This window comes from Cricetulus griseus, chromosome 3 (genome assembly GCF_003668045.3).
Source record: "Cricetulus griseus strain 17A/GY chromosome 3, alternate assembly CriGri-PICRH-1.0, whole genome shotgun sequence".
Classification (NCBI taxonomy): Eukaryota; Metazoa; Chordata; class Mammalia; order Rodentia; family Cricetidae; genus Cricetulus; species Cricetulus griseus.
This window is the reverse complement of record NC_048596.1, coordinates 227,144,858-227,163,496: the sequence shown is the minus strand read 5'-3', so window position 1 is coordinate 227,163,496 and position 18,639 is coordinate 227,144,858. Positions and strand designations below refer to the sequence as shown.

The following is an 18,639-nucleotide window of genomic DNA, read 5'->3' as shown; positions in this document are numbered from 1 at the left end:
GGAAACAAAAAGCCTGGAGGAGACAAACTTTCTTTCCATCTTTGGCACAGGTGTGTATGGACATAGCTGACCCGACCTTTGTCTGGAGGTTTCTACTGCATTGAAAATATAATTCCCACCCGAATTTTGTACAAGAGAAGCTGTTGCTTGTTCCAAAAGTGTGTGGAGGGGACCAGCAATAATCACCACAGGCAACTTCCAGGGGAAAGATTTACTTGCATTCCACAGCACAGATGCACGTTAGAAAGCGCATTCTCTCCAAGGGACACTATGTGCTTGCATCCCCACAGCTAATCACTGGGATGTCCCTGGCTTTGTGAACAGCACGTCTGGCTCATCCGTAGAAAGGCAAGAAAAAGAACTTACAAGAGAAGTCGTGGACACTGGGAGATTAAAGCCATCCTGAATCTTGCTATATTGTATTCTTAGAAGATGCTGCCAAAAGGAAAATTTTACTACTTCTTCAGCCTATGCTACCCTTCCAAGCCAAGGATTCAAAAACAGCAAAAATTCAGAAAAGAAAAATTCTGCCTATAGAGCCAGACATCTTTATTTTTGAAACACCATTTTTATCTTTGAGATCGCAGATGCTGGATGCATACTTCACACTCTAAAACCCAGGGTCCTCTAAACAAAGTAATGGGAAAAGTGAGTCTCCACTCTCCATCCCCTCTACAGGCACTGCTACCAGACTGGGTCATCTCTGTGGTGTTTATAAAATGGCCCCTGCTCTTTCTGGTTCATGTGCCTCGTGCTGCTGAATAAAACAGGTCATGGGGACACCTCCTGTGTCCTATGCTCCTGCTTTTAGTGGCTTCAGAAAATTCAAAAAATTCCTTACCTGATGTTTTAGAGATTTTAATTCTTGGGCTGTATGGTTTCTTGAGAGCAGGTCCTGAAAAGGACACAGAAAGAATAGTGGTTATGTGTTAAAAATGTGTGGAGAGACAGGGAGCAGCAGGTGGGGATGAGAAACCCACAGCGGGTTTCAGGTATATTTATAGTAACTATGAGAGACAAAAAGCCAAAGATCACAAATTCCAGGCAAGCCTGGGCTATCTAGTGTGACCCTACATCAAACAATGAGACAAAACCAAAAGTAAGAATGGAAAAGAGTCTCTAAACATGATATAGGGCCAGCAAGATGACTTGGCAGGTAAAGGCACTCACTTTGCCACCAAGCTTGATAACCTGAGTTCAATCCCTGAGACCCACATGAATGAGGGGAAAAAAAGCAACTCCTTCATATTGTTCTCTGAGCTCTACTTGTGTTCTGTGCACCACCACCCCACAGAAGCACAAATACACACACAATAAATAAATGTAATAACATTTTAAGTGAATAAATCACAACGAAGAGTCACAAACTTTGCCAGCACAAGCTCCATCTGAGTTTGGGAGAGGCTTGCACATGAGGGCTTGAAATCTTCAATACATTTCCGGGACTACACACCCCAGGGGAAAGAAAGACAGCTAATAGTAATAGAACACTCGTTTTATGCCAAAGGACACTGGCTGAACAGTTAGTCCTGGCAATGGACCTTCATGGAACATATTATCCCCACTTAGAGGCAAGCAACTGTACTCTTGGGGAGGTCTATAAGTGTGTCTTGGACTTCACAGCTGCTCTGGAGGGTCCACGGATCCAAACCTAATGTTCTCTCCACCATTGCACATGCTTGTCAGAGTTTAATGTGAGAAATAAATTAACCAGCATTTGTGGGATTCTGAGAGGGCCTGGTTAACTTCAATCTCCTCTCTAGGAGATGGAAATTTGACAAGAACTATAAAAATGTTACATATTAAAAACCAGGCCACTTTCCACATGTTGGTGGTAGAAACAATGCAGCCCTTTGCTTTAGTTTAGACTTGTCTCCTGTCACTGAGGACTCTGTCAACTGGCATTAAAAAGGCCAGTGTGTAGATCAGAAATTTTCACACATTCGTTTTTTTTTTAATGTATATATAGTATTTTTTTTGAGACAGGTTCTTACTACATAGCCCAGGCTAAGCTCAAACTCACCGTCCTTCTGTCTGAGCCTGATGTGCTGACTACCATTCTTTTCATCGCTCTTGTGAGCTACAGTTTACAATGAGGATAGCTATTTGAGAGGGCATCTGGTGACCGTACACTTCATGTAAGGTCATTGTTTATAATAAGTGCAAATGAGAAAACAAAACAGACTTCTGCTGAGGTTCCCTTGGCCTTACAAGGAATTGGCACTCACACACACGCCACCCCTGAGGCTGAGCTACCTGGCTGCATGTCAGCTCCTCGAACGCTCTGCACCACCGTCTCAGGTCCTGTGGCTGCAGACATGCCGCGGGTGTCCTCCAGCCCATCTGTGCGAAGACCTGGCTTCTTCAGCTTCATGGAGGTGAAGGGGGTGAGGAAGTGGTAGTTCAAGGCTAACGCCTGGACCTTCTGCCTCAGCTGCTCCTTCTCTTGTTCACTGCTGCTCTGCCGCCAGGAGCTCAGCAGTTCCTTCACAGTGAGGTAGCTCCAAAGACGCTCGATGTGGTTGGGGTCCTTCCCACCATCAGGGACAGGCCCGGGGGTGGCTGTGACATCATTCCCCAGCTTCTGGGACTCCACAGGGATGTCTTTCTTCAGGATGACAAATTTCTTACTGTTGCTGGCAGTGACCTCCACGTGGAACTGATCAAACTTCCTATCTACCATCTTGCCGGCAATGACGATCTCAGAACCGTTGAAGTAGTTGGGGAACAGGGTTTTGGTGGCATGCTCTACTACATCAGGAGGGTAATCTATGCGGATGTCGGAAAGAAGCGGGGTTCGGATTTCATCATAGAACCTGCAGAGGAAGAACAGACAGAATCAGGGCCTCCTGCACTACACTTAGGCAGCATTTTGATAGCACACGAAACATCTTCCAAGACACTTGTTTGCAGTAAAACAGCTTGTGCTCATGATTGTTTCTTTATTCTTGTTTGACTAGACATCAGAAATGACACTGACTTACTTTCAACATTGCAGATAAGGATAACTCCTACGTGGGGCACAGAGTAATGGAGCGGAATCAACCTGGGTCCCTGAATGACTCTATGGAGCAGAAGCTAACCTGTATCAACTATCAAAGGAGTGTTAAATAAACCTTAGTAAGCCTTTACAGCCGGAGATGTCTGTACGGCATTGTAACTTCTACCCTTATCCACCTATCTTCTAGAAATTTGTGAGGTTCATAGGACATGATGAATATACAAAAAAAAAATGCATGGTTCTTTTAAGTTCTTGGAAAATGCAAGGTATGGATATCATTCCCAGTAGAATGGCAATGTAGCTCATTGGCTTCAATGTAATTGCTTTTCCTTGTGACCTCCTAACTAAATCTCAGTTCTGTGATGTGGGGCAGTAAGTTCTCTCTCTTTGGATCTGGTTTTGAATAATTTTTTATGATGTACTAAGCAGATCTATGTGCTCGCTTCACTCTTTCATTGAAATCCTAGGAGAAAAATGGTGACTAGTCCCTTCGCCACCACCTGTTTTTATTGCGTATCTTAAAGACTTTCAGTCAGCTTATGATTTGTAACTTTCTTTGATTGTGGCTACAAAAAATCTAGATAAAGCAGACTTTTCCCTTGCAATAGATCCCATATTTGCACAATGCTGTCTGAGTTCCACTGTGCTGAACCTGGAGACAGTACTTAATCAGCCAATGACAAAATCATACACCATGATCAGCAACATGGCGTCTGAGACAAGGTAATTCTGTCTTTAGAAGACCTAAGTTCTAGATTTTTTTCTACCACTGTTTCCCCACAAAAAATGTTTTGAGTTTTTATCAGTTTTAATTGATCATTTTTCTTCAAATTATAGTATCATTTCACCAGTTATTCAAAATATCAGGATGTCAATTTTAACCCTGCATTGATCGCTAATGGGCAATACCCATTGTGCCAAAACTTTACTTAATTTTTCCCATTTAACTACCATCAGCTATAACCCTCATTTTGCAGAAGAGGAAACTGAGACATGGACAGTCTTAAAAGCCTATGTAAAGTCACATATTAAACTCGAATCTGACTGGATTCAAAGCACATTACTAGTCAGGCATGATGGTATACCCATGTAACCCCCAGCTACTGTAGGGGCTGAGACGGGAAGGTCACAAGTTCAAGACCATCTGAGGAATTTAGCAAGACCCACATCTCAAACTAGAATAACAGAAGGGCTAGCTCACTGGTGGGTGAATCATTTACTTAGCATCCACAAGACCAGTGCTACAGAATAATAATTTTTAAAAATAAGAATAAAACACACTGCAATATTCCTCAATGCAATGAGCTGTCTTAGTTTCCAGCAGATGTGAGGATAAGGCCCATCCAAAGTTATCCTCAGCTCTGGATTCTTACTGCATCCACCCCCAGCCCCTGCCCCAGCCTCTGGTTATGAGAAGACAGACAACAGACCCGATAAGCTGTTCTCCTGCCTTCTCCTCCTCATGAACGTGCCGTGTCAGACCACAGTTCTCCAGCGAAAGTTTCTCTAACAGCTTGAAGTCCACGTCATTGCCGATGCCAATGGTAAAGATGCAGATCTGACCTCCAGTGGCTTCCTTGGTATTGCTGAGAATCTTGAGGGTATTGGTCTCCCCAAAGGTGGGTTTCCCATCCGTAAGGAAGACAATGAGGGACACACTCCGATCTTCAATGTCATTCTGGGCCACATAATTGTTGAGCAATTTGATGGCCATCTGGAGAGCGCCATTGATGTCGGTGCCTGTAGAACATCAACACAGGACATCTCAAGGCTTTGCACTCACTTCTACCTCTGAATGCACAGTCACAGCTGCAGCAGCCTTCACCATTCAGGGTCTGGGCAGCACTTAGATGCAGGCAGCTGCACTTCCACGGTGACTCTATGGCCTATCTAGAAATCTGACAAGTGTTTGCTAACTATATGCAAGTGACTTGAAATGATCCCAATGTAAAAAACCTCTTGGATCTGGAAAGGTACACACACACACACACACACACACACACACACACACACACACACACACACACCTCCCCTCCCCTGACCTGGCCATTCACCTCTGGAGTATCTAAAAGTATACTTTTAATCGTTAACTCTGATTAAAGTGGTCAGATAGTTTCTTGAACAGATGCTAAACAACTGTTTTCTTGTTGGATGGAGAAATTGGCAGTTGATTGGGGGAGATGGAAAGTGCCTGCAAGAGTATTGTTTCTGGATTAGCTAAAAATTCCAATCAACTTATCATCCACATCCCTATGACCAGGAGGGAACTCTGTTCTTACTGTAGCATTGAACATCTGTTTCTTTTAATAATTCTTTCTAATCATCGAGATAAAACTTGTACACCAAACACCCTCATTTTAACTCATTGGCTTGAGATAAATTTGCTTGAGATAAAATGTATATGTCAAATGTTTTCACATGCCAAACAGGGTTTTTAGTAAAATGTAGAGTTGTGCTGCCCCACCACCCTCCAGAGCCCTGTCTGGAATGGGAAAACATGTACCATGTTTAGAAGAACCAAATTATTTCCCTCACTGATTTCTGTCCTCAACACACACACACACACACACACACACACACACACACACACACACACACACACACACACTAGAAGTTGGACAGAGTGATGCATATATGTATTTTCAGCATTCAGGAAGGTGAGGCAAGAGGATTGCTGAGAGTTTGAGGCCATCCTGGGCTACAGAGTAACATTTTCTCAAAAGAGAAAATAAGTGGAAAAAAGAAAAGTAGATAGCCTATGCTCTGGACAAATACATCAATAAGTTTTGCTAACGTGCACAGAGACCAGATAGACTAGAAAAGTGCTGAAAAAGAATCTAGCATTTCTTTGAGTCACTAATTTGCCTTTTTCATCATGTCCAATTTCATTTCACCTCTGTATATGTGGGCATGAAAAAGTAACAAGTATCTGTACTGTCTTTAATCTGCACTAACAGTACCAAATCACTTCCTCCACTCTAAAGCCAAGGAGAGCAGGGCAAAAATGGAGCTTTAGCTTTCAAGGTCACATGCATTTGGTAAAGGCACATCAAGGCTCAGAACCCAGGCTGTCCTGAGGCAGGGCATCTCCTGTCTGCTCACCAGCATTGGGTCCTCTCCACAAGCAGTGTCCTACACAACTAAACAACCAACCCTCTGAGAGATCACTGGATGCCCAGGGACTAGAAAAGGGACTACTCAGTTGGATAAAAATAGAGATCACATTTGACACTTAAGGAGAACAAGCCTCTTACCTCTATTTTTATTCAACTGAGTAGTCCCTAGGATAGCCAGGTTATTGCCATCCTCTCATTTCATGGATGAGGAAAGAGGCAAACGGCTAACAGGTGGTGGAGTTGGATTCAAATGCAAGAAATCAAGCTTCAGAAGCTAAGTCCTAACCTGGAAAGCACATTTCCTAGAGAATGCAGAGGCCTCTGATGCTCTCCAGCAAAGGGTTGTGCAAAGAGGTATCAAGAAAAAAAATAAATGAGAGAAAGCTTCGTGGTTAAGAGCTCCTACTGCTCCTGCAGAGGACCCAGATCAGTTCTCAGCAGCCCTTTAAACAGCTCACAAGTGTTCCAGGGAACACTGCCCTCCTCTGGCCAAATGGGCATCTACACACATATATGGTACACATAAATTCATACAGTAATACAGAAATACATATGACAGGGAGAAGGGAGGGAGGAAGGGAGGAGAGGAGAGAGAGAGAGAGAGAGAGAGAGAGAGAGAGAGAGAGAGAGAGAGAGAGAGAGAGAACAAATAAGAATTCTTATGTTTGAGTTTCAAGTGAACATAATATATAATAATAGCTATTTTCTAAAGATGTCTATTGTCTCTCTGTTATGCACACCATTGCAATAGTAAGCAATGCCACTAGCATGAGTTAAATTATCAGATAATCTCTGAACATACATAGGCATACTAGTACTTAAGGGCTACAAAGAGGAAGGACTTCACAGTCTTGTCAATTTCCTGCTACAGATCTAATATTTTATTTCCCCTGCCCAATGATAAAACAGTTCCAATAACTGGACGGAAGATGATGACTATAAGGAAATAAAAATCCTTAGATGGGGGAAGGCTGACTTGAGTGAATTAACAGAATTGAGAACTGTACAAGATAGTGTATCTGCCTTTGAGAAAGGGCCAGGAAACTGTACAAGATAGTGTATCTGCCTTTGAGAAAGGGCCAGGTGGGGGCTGCTGAAAAGACTCATCAAGTAAAGGCATTTGCCATGCAAGCCTGACAATCTGAGTTCAGTTCCTGGAACCCATATAAGGCTAAAGGAGAGAATCAACTCTGCAAAGACATCCTCTGACTGCTGTGGGACCACCACATTACATGCATGCTGCCCCCCTGCCCCTGCAATAATAAATGTAAGGTGTTTTATTTTAAAGAAAGGAGTCACACACAGCACAGTGGGCAGCAGAGAGCCTGGTTCTGCAGTCTTAGAAAGCTTTGCTGCCTTCATGCCCCTGTTCTACCATTCTGTACACACACACCAGGCACCATGCTCAAGGTTTACACACAGGAACTTGGAGACCAGCCCTCTCCTCCTTCCACTTCACATCCACAGCACAGCCCAGGGCATCTGAGATTCATGCCCTCTCACCATGCTGTAGCTCAAATAAGACCATAGCTGTTTTACAAGGCAGTTCCCTCTGCCACTGCTAGAATACATACAAAACACTGGGTCATGCACTTGGCTTCAAATCTCCATCCTAGGGAGAGATGGCTCAACAGTTAAGATCACTTCCTGTTCTTCTGAAAGAGCCAAGTTCAGTTCCCAGAACTCACACCAAGTGGCTCACAACTACCTGTAATGCCAGCACCAGGAGGAGATCTGATGCCCTCTTTTGGTTTCCACTGGCACTCCCACTTAGGTGTCATCGATTTATAGAAACACACATATACAAATTGTGGATGGATTTTCCAATGATAACTTATGGTCTAGGAACTGAGAATTTACAAACTTGAAGAAATATAGGAACCTGGGAACAGTGTTATTATTGCTTCCCTTTTTAGCATCAGCTTCAACTCTCCAAGCCATGTTTCTTCCCAGAAAATGAACCTATGATCATGTCAACACTGGGTAGAAAGGCCGGAAGAAATCCCTCTTACCTCCAGTGGGTGACAGGTGGTAAATGTAGAGCTTGCCATTCCTGATGTTATCAGGAGTCACTGGTAACAAGTGGTCCTTCCACACTTTAATCCGGTTGGAAAACCCAATGATATTGAAATGATCCTGGGGTCGGAGGTCGTTGAGAATTGTGACGAGGGCTTCCCTGGTCTAGACAAAGAAAAGACCAATTTGGTCACACCTGAGCCCATTTAATAGTCTGCTTGTTCCCTGACTAAGAAACTGACTACCAGGACCAGTGTCAGGATTTGTATTTAATGTCTACTATGTAAAGGGCACTTGTCACTAGCTGGAACATGGTAGAAATACATGAAAGCTGAATAGAAGGCACGAATGAGTGTTTTATTCAATCCTAGGTCACATGCTGCCACCAGGCATGGCATGTCAGATCAATGTATCTTCACATTCTCGTCTAAAACTTTTCAATTAAGGTTTGATTTTGTATGTGTGTCTATGTGTGTATGGGTATGTATGTGAATGCACACTAGACATGTGGCATGAGTGTTTGTGAGAGGACATTTTGTACAAGTTATTTCTTTCCACCATATGAGTCCTGTGGGTTGAACTCAAGTTATTAGATTTAATAACAAACATCTTTATCTTCTGAGCCAGCTTACAGATCACAGCCATCATTCTCCTGAGGTAGAATGTTCTTCCATATTGTTTTGTCCTAAGAAGCCACTCATCATTGTCCAGTACCCAGAAAGATGGGCTAAATTCTCACTATGAAAGTTGTCCTTGCTGCTCCAAAGAGACCTGCCATTCCTTCCTCAATTTAACACACTAAGCTAGTCCTCAATTTAACACACTCATGTCATAAAGTACATTTCAGAGTAATGATGGCTTGTTTTAAGTCTTTTTCCCATAACAGATGCTAAGGTTCTGCAGGTGGATTTCACTCATCATCCTATCACCCAGCAACATTCAGGAAGTGGCAGACACGGGTGTAGTGATGAATAATTGTTTTAACATGTAACAAGACAGTTTGAATGAAAATGGTCTCCATAGCTCATAGGGAGTAGCATTATTTGAAAATACTAGGGGGTGTGGTCTTGTTGGAGTAGGTGTGCCCTTACTGAAGGAAGTGTGTCACTGGGGGTGGGATTTGAGGTTTCAGAAGCTCAAGCCAGACCCAGTGGCTCCCTTGCCCTCTCTCTCTCCCTTCCTCTTTTTCTTCCCCCCTGATGCCTATGTATCAGACTGTAGAACTCTCAGCTACTTTTCAGCACCAAGTCAGCCTGAATGCCATCATGCTCCATGATGATAATGGTCTAAACCTCTGAACTTTAAACCAGCCCCAATTAAATGTTTTCTTTTGTAGGGTGCCATTGTCATGGTGTCTCTTCATAGCAATGGAACTTTGACTAAGACAATATTCTTTTTCAAAGATTGTATTACATTTATTTATTTGTGTGGGTGGATAAGGTGTGTATACTTGTGCAATATTGTGTAGAGATCAAAGTACAATTTTCAAGGGTCTTTCTTTCTACCATGTAGATCTCAGGGATTGAACGCAGGTCATTGGGTTTGGTGGCAAGAGTTTTATCCACTGAGTCATTTCTTGGGCCACTATCATAGAATTTTAAAATATTATAGAATCTCTGAGACACAGTGACATGAGGATATTCTATAAAGAAAAGAATTGGAAGCTGGACATAGCAGTGCACTTGTAATCCCAGCATTCAGGGCTAGTGTCAGAGCTGAGGCTAAGGCCAGTTTGAGCTACATGGTGAGATTTTGTCTTAAGAACTGAGAGGGGGATGGTGGGAAAGAGAAAAAGCACAAGAGATGAGGAAAAGAGAGAAGAGAGGAGTGAAGAAGAATCCAGGATTAATAGGAACTGACAGAACTAGGTAGCATAGAGAATACAAAGTGAAAGGAGCTAAAAAGGAAAGCAACTTGAGCATGGCAAAGAAGGAGTACAAATGAACATGGGGGATAAAAGTGACTATTTAAATCTTACATGTTTGTAGAAAAAGAAACCATAAGAACTTGAAAAGTGGAATAGTGTAGGCCTGGACAAGAGATTTCATAACCAGACAGAGATACTGTAACAAACACTGCCGTGCCTCGTGATCACTGTCATCAGACATTTAAAGAGACTCAGTGTATGAAGTTAAGGACCTGCATTACACAGTCACCATAGCAATGGCTCTGGGTACATTGTTTGCCCTCTGCTCAATCCTGTGCAGGAAGTTCTGTGGCATACATCGCTGTTCCTAGTTATCCCGGCAGCCACCTCAGGATAGCAGTGCCTGCCTCATTAGTCACGAAGGTTAAATCAGGGACACAATGAAAGGTGCTTGGAAGGGAGTGGGGCAGATAGGCTGTGTTATATTGGGTTTGCTTTCATTTGGTTCCCAGAAAAAAGTACAAGGAGAATTCAGAGAAACAGTGGCTTCTGGGGTGGGGAAGGGTTTACAGAATAATGCATCATATAGAATGTATGTTTGCTTTAGCAACACACTGGACTTTCCCCTGGGTTTTGTGGGCCTTGCTTCATATCCTGGATCCAGACAGTACTGTATTTTCTGCCTATGCCTCCATGGGCAACTCTCACCACTTTCTGACTGTCTCTTCTGAATGTTTCCCTCTTCCTCACTCCCATGTCATCTTTCTATCCTGTATCCATTGCTCACTCTAAGATCTCAGTTTAATTCTTGTATGTATTCCAACGGAACCTCCAAAATCCACTTTAGAAAACTATGCTGGATGTGTTGTGTTTAAAACTCTCCATTACACTCTCTCCCATAGAGCTCAGTGAGTGGAGAGCTTCTACCCAGCTCCCTGGTGATCCCTGCTGAATTATTGCTCCTTACCTTACTGCCATTTCTTTGTTCTGAGGACTAGAAAGATGGCAGAGTCCAAAAATATCTATCACTGGAAGTATGAAGATGCTAATGATGGTAGTGATATTAGCAGCTAATGTTTATACCCACTAGACATCATGCTGAGTGCAAGGTGATTGGCTCAATCCTCAGTCATCTGTGGTAAAGCCTCTACCAGTATTCCCCTTTACAGATGATGCAACTGGGATTTAGAAGGATGAAGAATTGCATCCCATAGGAGATTGGGTTAAAACACAGGAAGTCTCATGCCAGGGCCCACACTGCCATCCAAGACAGTAGGATCTGCAGCTCCAAAACCATTGGAAGCCAAATATCCCAAGTTAGAGCCTTTCTAGTTTGCAGCTTGTTTCAGGAGCGATTCCAGCTTGCCTGCCAGGCTCTGTTTCTTTCAGTTCATTTTTTTGGCAGCAGCTAATGAATTCATCCTCTATAACATCCCTGAAGAAAGCACTGCAGGAATTCCACATCCACCCAGGAATGAGAACAATGGACACAGTTCATTAGGCCCATCTCCTCATCCTTCCTGGGGCTGCCTCCCACAGTCCATCTCCTCTTCCTTCCAGGGCTGCCTCCCACTCCCAGTTCTTCCAGGAAAAGAGAAGCAAGGAAACACTAATTGTCCCTCATGAAGTTAAGACAGCCTCTGCCCCATTCTTCCTCTCCCCTGTTCTGGTCCTCCTAGCTTAAGGCCTTTACTCAGAAGCTGAATCTTGATGCAGAGAGTTCCCTTCTCCTTCTCAGCCCTGACTCCCATCATCTCGGGCTGAATGTCCCGAGTCAATACACACATTCCTCTAGGACATCTATGAGATGCTCTGCCATGAGGGAGGGTTCATCCTATGAATGTGTTTGCTCTGGCTTCTGGAGGTCCCCTGTCTGTCTGGGGTTCCCACCATCTCCCCCAGTGCTTCCTTCTTACTCCTGTCAATGGAAGAGTCATAGAATGACTTTTTAAAGCTAAATTTTCAACTCAGCTCTTATACCTTACTCTTCTCTCCATCCCAGCAAAGGGTGTAGCCGCCAATCCTTACCTCCCAGATTTCCGACTTTGGGGTGTGTTTCTCTCTAAATTCAGAACAACCTGCCAATCGGTTCTCTAGGCAGGACCCTTGGGCAGCTCAGACTCAACTTGTTGAAAACTGGAAACTTTATCTTCTTCCTCAAATCTGCCACTCTTTGCTCTTCTCTCTCTTGGGCAAAGGAGCATTCAAAAGCCCTGAAGTCCAACTAACAAAGGTGGATATCGTGTCCAATTTTCTTCCTGCCCCACCTGCAAGTCCCAAATTCTTCAGCATCCAATCCTGGAATTTCAGCTCTTCTTTCTAAATATCTGAAGGATTGTAATCAGAGTGTTCTCTGTTTGTTGTTATTTTTTATGTTATTCAACTTACATGCCTATTTGCATACCGTATTTGAGACAATATCTCACTGTGTAGCCCAAGAAGGCCTGGGATCTGATCTATAGCTCACACTGGCCTCCACCTCATAGATTCTTCTGCTTCAACCTCCCCAGTGTTGAGGTTCCAAGCATGTGCCTGGTCGTAGTGGCAGTGATGTTGGCTCTTCTTCCTAATCCTCCTCTTCCCCTTCCTCCTCCTCTTCTTCTTGAGTCTCACTATTTATCCCCTAGCTAACTCAGAATTGCAGAGTCTTTCCAGACCCGGCCCCTTCCTTCTTCTGACTTGTAAGTTCATGCAATCTTGTTCCTTATTTTAAAAAGAATAGCAAAAATAAAAACAAATAAAAAAATCATAAAGCTCCCAATCAGCTAGGAGCAACCATTGGGAAAATGTTGGTGTGTTACATGGTCCTTCAGAAACTTTCCTGTCTCTGTGTGTGTGAAGGAGGGAGACTGGCAACAGCAAAAAAGAAAAAAGAAGAAGAGAAAAATAAATGAACTTAGGAACAGACAAGAAAAAGACAGACAGACCCAATTTTGTTAGGGAATGTGATGAATGCAAGAAAGAAAACCAAGCTGGTCTTTGGGAACTGTGATGGCTATTGGCCATTGTCAACATGACAGAATCTATAATTGCCTGGGAGGTGGGCCTCTGGGCATGCCCATGGATAACTGTCTTAATTACATATTGAGGAGGGAAGACCCATGCACTGTGGGAACACCATTACCTGGTGGGAGCCAGGACCGCACAAATGAAAAAAAGAGAACTTAGCGTAACAAGCCTCCATCACTCTGCTTCTTGACAATGGATGGTATGCAATTAGCAGCTACCTTCCTACTACCTGACAAGCTTGCCATGGTGGCTGCACCCTTAAACTATGAGACAGAAGAAACCCTTCTCTCTCAAGTTGTTTTTGCCAGGTGCTTTATCACAGCAACAGGAAAAGAAACAAATTCAGGGACCTAGAACAGAGAATACTGAGAGCTGTCACAAGTCACTGAGAGATGTGATCAGTAGGTTCACAGTGGCCGACTACAGTAAGAATATGTAGTCAAATGTCTGCGCTCTGCATACACATGGTAGCCTCATGCAGGAAACGGGTTGTCCTGGGCTTTTTGCTTTTGTTTTCATTGACAGCTAACTCACATAGCATGAACATCAGACAGGTATCATTCCCCATCAAAGCATCTAGATCCCTGGAAGGTCTGCAACACCATGGCTGAGAATGTCAATAAACACATATTATCTTTAGGCTGTGTTTCTGGGAGCCCAAATCCACAGCTCTGGGGGACCTGGAGCTATCTAGGCTGTGGTTCAAGGGCCCTTGTCAAAAATAGTTGTTTGTTTAGCTGCTGGTATCTCTAGGGACTCTTAAACAGTATCCTAAAAACCTTGGGAGCAACCAGCCTGTCTCCTTTGTTAGTATTTTCCCCATCATGTTGGATATTCTCTGTAGTCATTCAGTCTCCCTTCCTTCCTCTTGGCTCAGTTATTACTCATTCCTCATGACCTTGTAAGGCTTCAACTAGGACTTATCCTCATGTGCACCAAGGGAAGGAGGGCCAGCAGCCCACAGCTGATCCATTTCCAGTCCCATTAGAGCTACCTGGGGGATCTTTCAACCAATCTCAAAGGGAGCTTAGAGGCATACATACCCCAGACTGGCTCTTTTATCCACCTTGATCAGCTGATCAGCTTCAGAGCTCTGCCTTCCTACCAGGATCTAGAGGGAAGTAGTGAGTGAGTGGCCACACAGCTGTCAGCAGTAGTGAGCTTGCTCTGATCTTTCTCTGCACCACACTCAAATATTGAAGATTAACAGAAGCCTAGTCAACCTCTGACCAAGAATATAGTCCAGAAACAGGCTTAGCACATTCCAGAAAGATCAGAGGAAGCCCAGAGAGGCAGAAATATGTAATCTAAGCTTCTCTGAGCCTTGGAACTGTCCCAGAGGTGAAGTAGTAAAACATGAGGGGCTGAACTGGATTTTTGGGGGGTTCCTGCCAAACCAGATAAGGTTCATTGTAACTACAGTGTATATGTTTTAGTACAGGTGATGGACAAGGTAGGCTATCACCAGCCAATGCCTTTCTACGGCCTGAACAAAAACCATGGAAACCCCAGGAAACCTCATTGCTTAGATTTCTTCTTCTATTCTCAAAGCACTCTCTAGGCCTTGTGCACTTGACAGAAGCCAAGGAACTCCCAAATGTAATAATACATGGAGCAATAATGCCCCTAAATTCATTTATGAATAGGTGACTAAAGCTAATAAAGTGCCTACTGTTCAAATATGAACCTCAGAACCCACAAACAAAAAGCCAAGTGTGATGACACATACTTATCCCTGTGCTAGGGAGATGGAGACAGATGGTACCTGGAGCTTACTGGTCAAACAACCTAGAATAGTTAGATATCAATAAAAGACCTTGTCTCAAAAACAAAACAAAACAAACAAACAAACAAACAAAAGACCTTCTACAAAACAAGGTGTCTAGTTCCTGAGGAAGGATACTTGACTGCTAGCCTCCATACACGAAAACAGTGATCTCACTTGAACATATACCCTCCTCTGCCCCCTACATGAACATAGTGCACACACATAACACATATACACATATACATATATACTGCGCGCGCGCGCGCGCGCACACACACACAAATAGGTATACAAAATTAATTAAAACTAGGCATGGTGGTGTATGTATGTAATCCCACTGCTTAGGAAGCAAGGTGGAGGCAAAGGCAGGAGATTACAAGTTTGAGTCCAGCTTTGCCTACATAGTTACATCTTTTCTCCCTAATTTTGATGCATCATATAGTTACAGTGGAGGAGAATTCAATTAGTGGGGGTGGGGCAGTCTGATTAGGGGGAAGGGCTAAACTGTCTGATGCCAGAATGTTACTTATGCTCCCAACAAGTCACTATCCCTATTCAATGTAAAATTCCATGACAAGACACAGAAGAGAGGGAGGTTCAGATCACTCACAGAAACTGCTGCAGGATGGTTACTCTGTAGAGAGATCTGGGAATACTTGAGAACAGGCAAATGTGAAGAGACAAGAAAAACAAATGGGCCAGGCATTGGTGGCACATGCCTTTAATCCCAGCACTCAGAAGGCAGAGACAGGGGGATCTCTGTGAGTTCAAGGCCAGCCTGGTCTCCAGAGCGAGTGCCAGGATAGGCTCCAAAGCTACACAGAGAAACCCTGTCTCAAAAAAGAAAAGAAGAAGAAGAAGAAGAAGAAGAAGAAGAAGAAGAAGAAGAAGAAGAAGAAGAAGAAGAAGAAGAAGAAGAAGGAAAGAAAGAAAGAAAGAAAGAAAGAAAGAAAGAAAGAAAGAAAGAAAGAAAGAAAGAAAAAGAAAACCAAATGGATGTATCTCCTGAGAGAAAAACAAGGAATTCATGGAAAGCCAGCAAGAGGCCTCTGAAGGGCATATGCTAGTTCCCAATAGTGCTAATCCACAGTCAACATCCACCCTTGTACTCCTGCTGACACATAAGGACCAGCTGCAAATGTTGTCCAGACATATCATCAGGAAAGATCATGAAACTTCCAAGTTGTATTTGTACATAAGAGTATAGAAAGATATGCAAAAATATTGAAAGATATGCAAAAATAAATATAATGTCTATATGTAGATAAATGGGTACAAATATATTTATTTGCCTTGTGAAGCTAAACCTTGGTCTGGGTGCAGATTATTCTTGCTTAACACTATTTTATTGTTGCAGACTCCTCATCCTGGGTGCACTTTCCTTGGATTAAAAGAAGAATAAGGTATTTTCTTTTAAAACAATGTCCTAGACATCCATTCCAGCTCTGCTTTGACTATGACATAAGTCTTTACTCTCCATGAAACTCATCCAGGCACTAGTCAGAATCTAAATAAACCAAAACACCTCTCGACTTCAGATCTTCCCTCCAACCCCATAATGGCAGTGGTCCTTCTTGTTCCAATGGATATGGATGAGGAACTTTCCTTAGTCTCTCAATGGTACCTACAGAAGGTAGAGCTGGGCTCCTAAACATGCACTCCCCTGTTCATTCTTCACTCCCCAGGGAAGGCAGCACTCAGAGGCACCTCTATCTTGCACACTGTGGGTCCTGCATTAAGCTACACTTAGAGACAAGAGTTGGAACTTGGATTTCTTCTATTCCTCTCCTTTCCAACAATACTGTGACCATGCAGCTGCAGGCTCTTGGCAGAGCCCTCAAAGGCGCAAGCACTCCCCTATGGCAGCTATTGTGCAGTGAATGACATCAGTGTCCAATAAGACCCTCAAAGAGAGGTCAGTGGAGCCCATGCCAAGCTCAGCTGTCGCTCACTCCTCCCCAATGCTTCCATCAGGGTACCCATTGACACAGGTCTTCTCAAATAGCTCCACATCTGTGTCAAACCACACAGGAACTGACACAGAAGGCTTTTGTACCACAAGTCCTAAGTTGCTGGGTATAAGACAAAGGGGAACCCGTGACATCATAGATGAATCCAAGTTCAAGGGAACAAGTTATTAGCCACACTGTGTTTTCAGTACAATGACAGTGTTGTCCCCTCCACTTGGTCCCCCATACACACCTCATTCTAAAATGTTTACCAAGGAGCTGACACTTTCTTTCATTGGTCCCCATGGCCCTTTTGAACCAACCCAAGAGAAAAAAATTCTTAAAGTACATGGTTTAAAGTAACCCAACAAGAGCTCAAGGACTTTCTAGAAGTCTGATTAGAACCATAGAAGTAATCAGAAAACATACACCAAGAAAATAGCACTCCCTTTCTGAGAAGCAATGTAGGAAATGGAATGTGTCCAAGACACACTAGACTCCAGAGTGGAAGGGAAAAATATGCCTGCATTGCCTCTGGGCCTTCCCTCCACGAAGGGGATTTTCAAGAACCCATACATTGGAAAGCACTGTTTTTGAACCACATACAGTGAAAGTAACAGGGTTGCAAGAGGACTGTTTTTTCCATATCATTGTGAAAATAAATTTTAAGTGGATAGTTTGGACTAAATGTCATCAGGTCTTGCAGTGCTTGAGAACGGTGTGACTCTTACTCGCACTGACTACTGGGACTACAGGCATGCACTGACATGTGTTGAGTTCCTTTTTACTCTCACTCCACTGTAAGCATCTCCTGGCATGGAGCACATTTTATGTAAGACTCAGAAAGCAATCAGATACTCTCTCTTAAGCACTGCCCCAGGTCTAAATGTCAGTATCACTTCAGGACTGAATTTCAGCTAGAATGACAGAAATAGGACCTGACTCTGCCCCAACCTATTGTGCCAAACTATGTTGACTCCTCATGGGAGCTCTTACCTGTGAAGAAGAGTAGACTTGGTGTAGGCTGTGGGGAGGTGAGGGGGGTGAGAGGTGGTGAAGGGGTGGCGGGAGGGTTGGGAGGGAGAACTGTGGTTGGAATGTAAAATGCAATTTAAAAAAATGAAACAAAAGTCTGCCTAAATTCAGCCTTAACATTTGTTAAAGACTGAAAATGTTTATATCCTAGAATAATTTCTGCAAAGCAAGCATAACTTAATCTCTTTAGTCTTTGTGTTTGAATGACATCATCCTAACATGAGGGACAAATTGCCTCCTCTCACCCTTCTGGATCCCATTAAGATGACTTTCTAGTGCTTTGACTTTGAATTGACAAATGTGTCAAACATTAACCTAATGATGTCATGGTGCATTTTTCTGTAAAGCTCCTTGCCAGTAATATTTCTTTACATCTTCGTGACATGCTGGGAACATTTGTGGTTTTCATGCCGGATGTACAAAATACTCACACATCCAAACAGTTCTATCTTTTGGGAAAGGGTCTCATGTATCCCAGGCTGTCCTCAAACTCATTTAGTCAGGAGGATGACCTTGAACTCTTGATTTTCTTGCTTCTACCTCCAAGGTGCTGGGATGAGAGAGGTGCACCACCACACTCAGTTTTATGCAGTGCTGGGTATCAAAGCCAGGGCTTTGTCATGGTGACAAGTATGCTGCCAACTGAGTTACATCCCTGGCACAAAATAGGTTTCTTTCTCTACTTCCCTTTCTGTAGAATGTTAATGCTTATGACAATTTATTCTCATGATCAATTTCACAGCTCTCACCATTGCCAGATTCCAACTGTCCACATATTCTCGGTTGCCCTATCTAAAATAGCCCATCTCTATCTATAGACTTGTTATAGTTTGAATATAAGATAACCTCCACAGGCTTGTGTGTTAAATGCTTGGTCC

The 18,639-nt window shown here is 43.3% G+C and overlaps 1 protein-coding gene across 1 annotated transcript in view; it reads right to left on the bottom strand.

Annotated features, from left to right (window-relative positions):
- The window catches only part of Itih5 (inter-alpha-trypsin inhibitor heavy chain 5), a 98,874-nt gene that overhangs the window by 9,549 nt on the left and 70,686 nt on the right, over positions 1–18,639 (bottom strand). Inside the window, exons 8-11 of the mRNA XM_027405135.2 lie at positions 8,130–8,298; positions 4,432–4,741; positions 2,257–2,816; positions 842–895 (exon numbers count right to left, since the gene is read on the bottom strand). Coding sequence (XP_027260936.1) covers positions 842–895; positions 2,257–2,816; positions 4,432–4,741; positions 8,130–8,298 — 1,093 coding nt within the window. The remainder of the gene's footprint in view (positions 1–841; positions 896–2,256; positions 2,817–4,431; positions 4,742–8,129; positions 8,299–18,639) is intronic.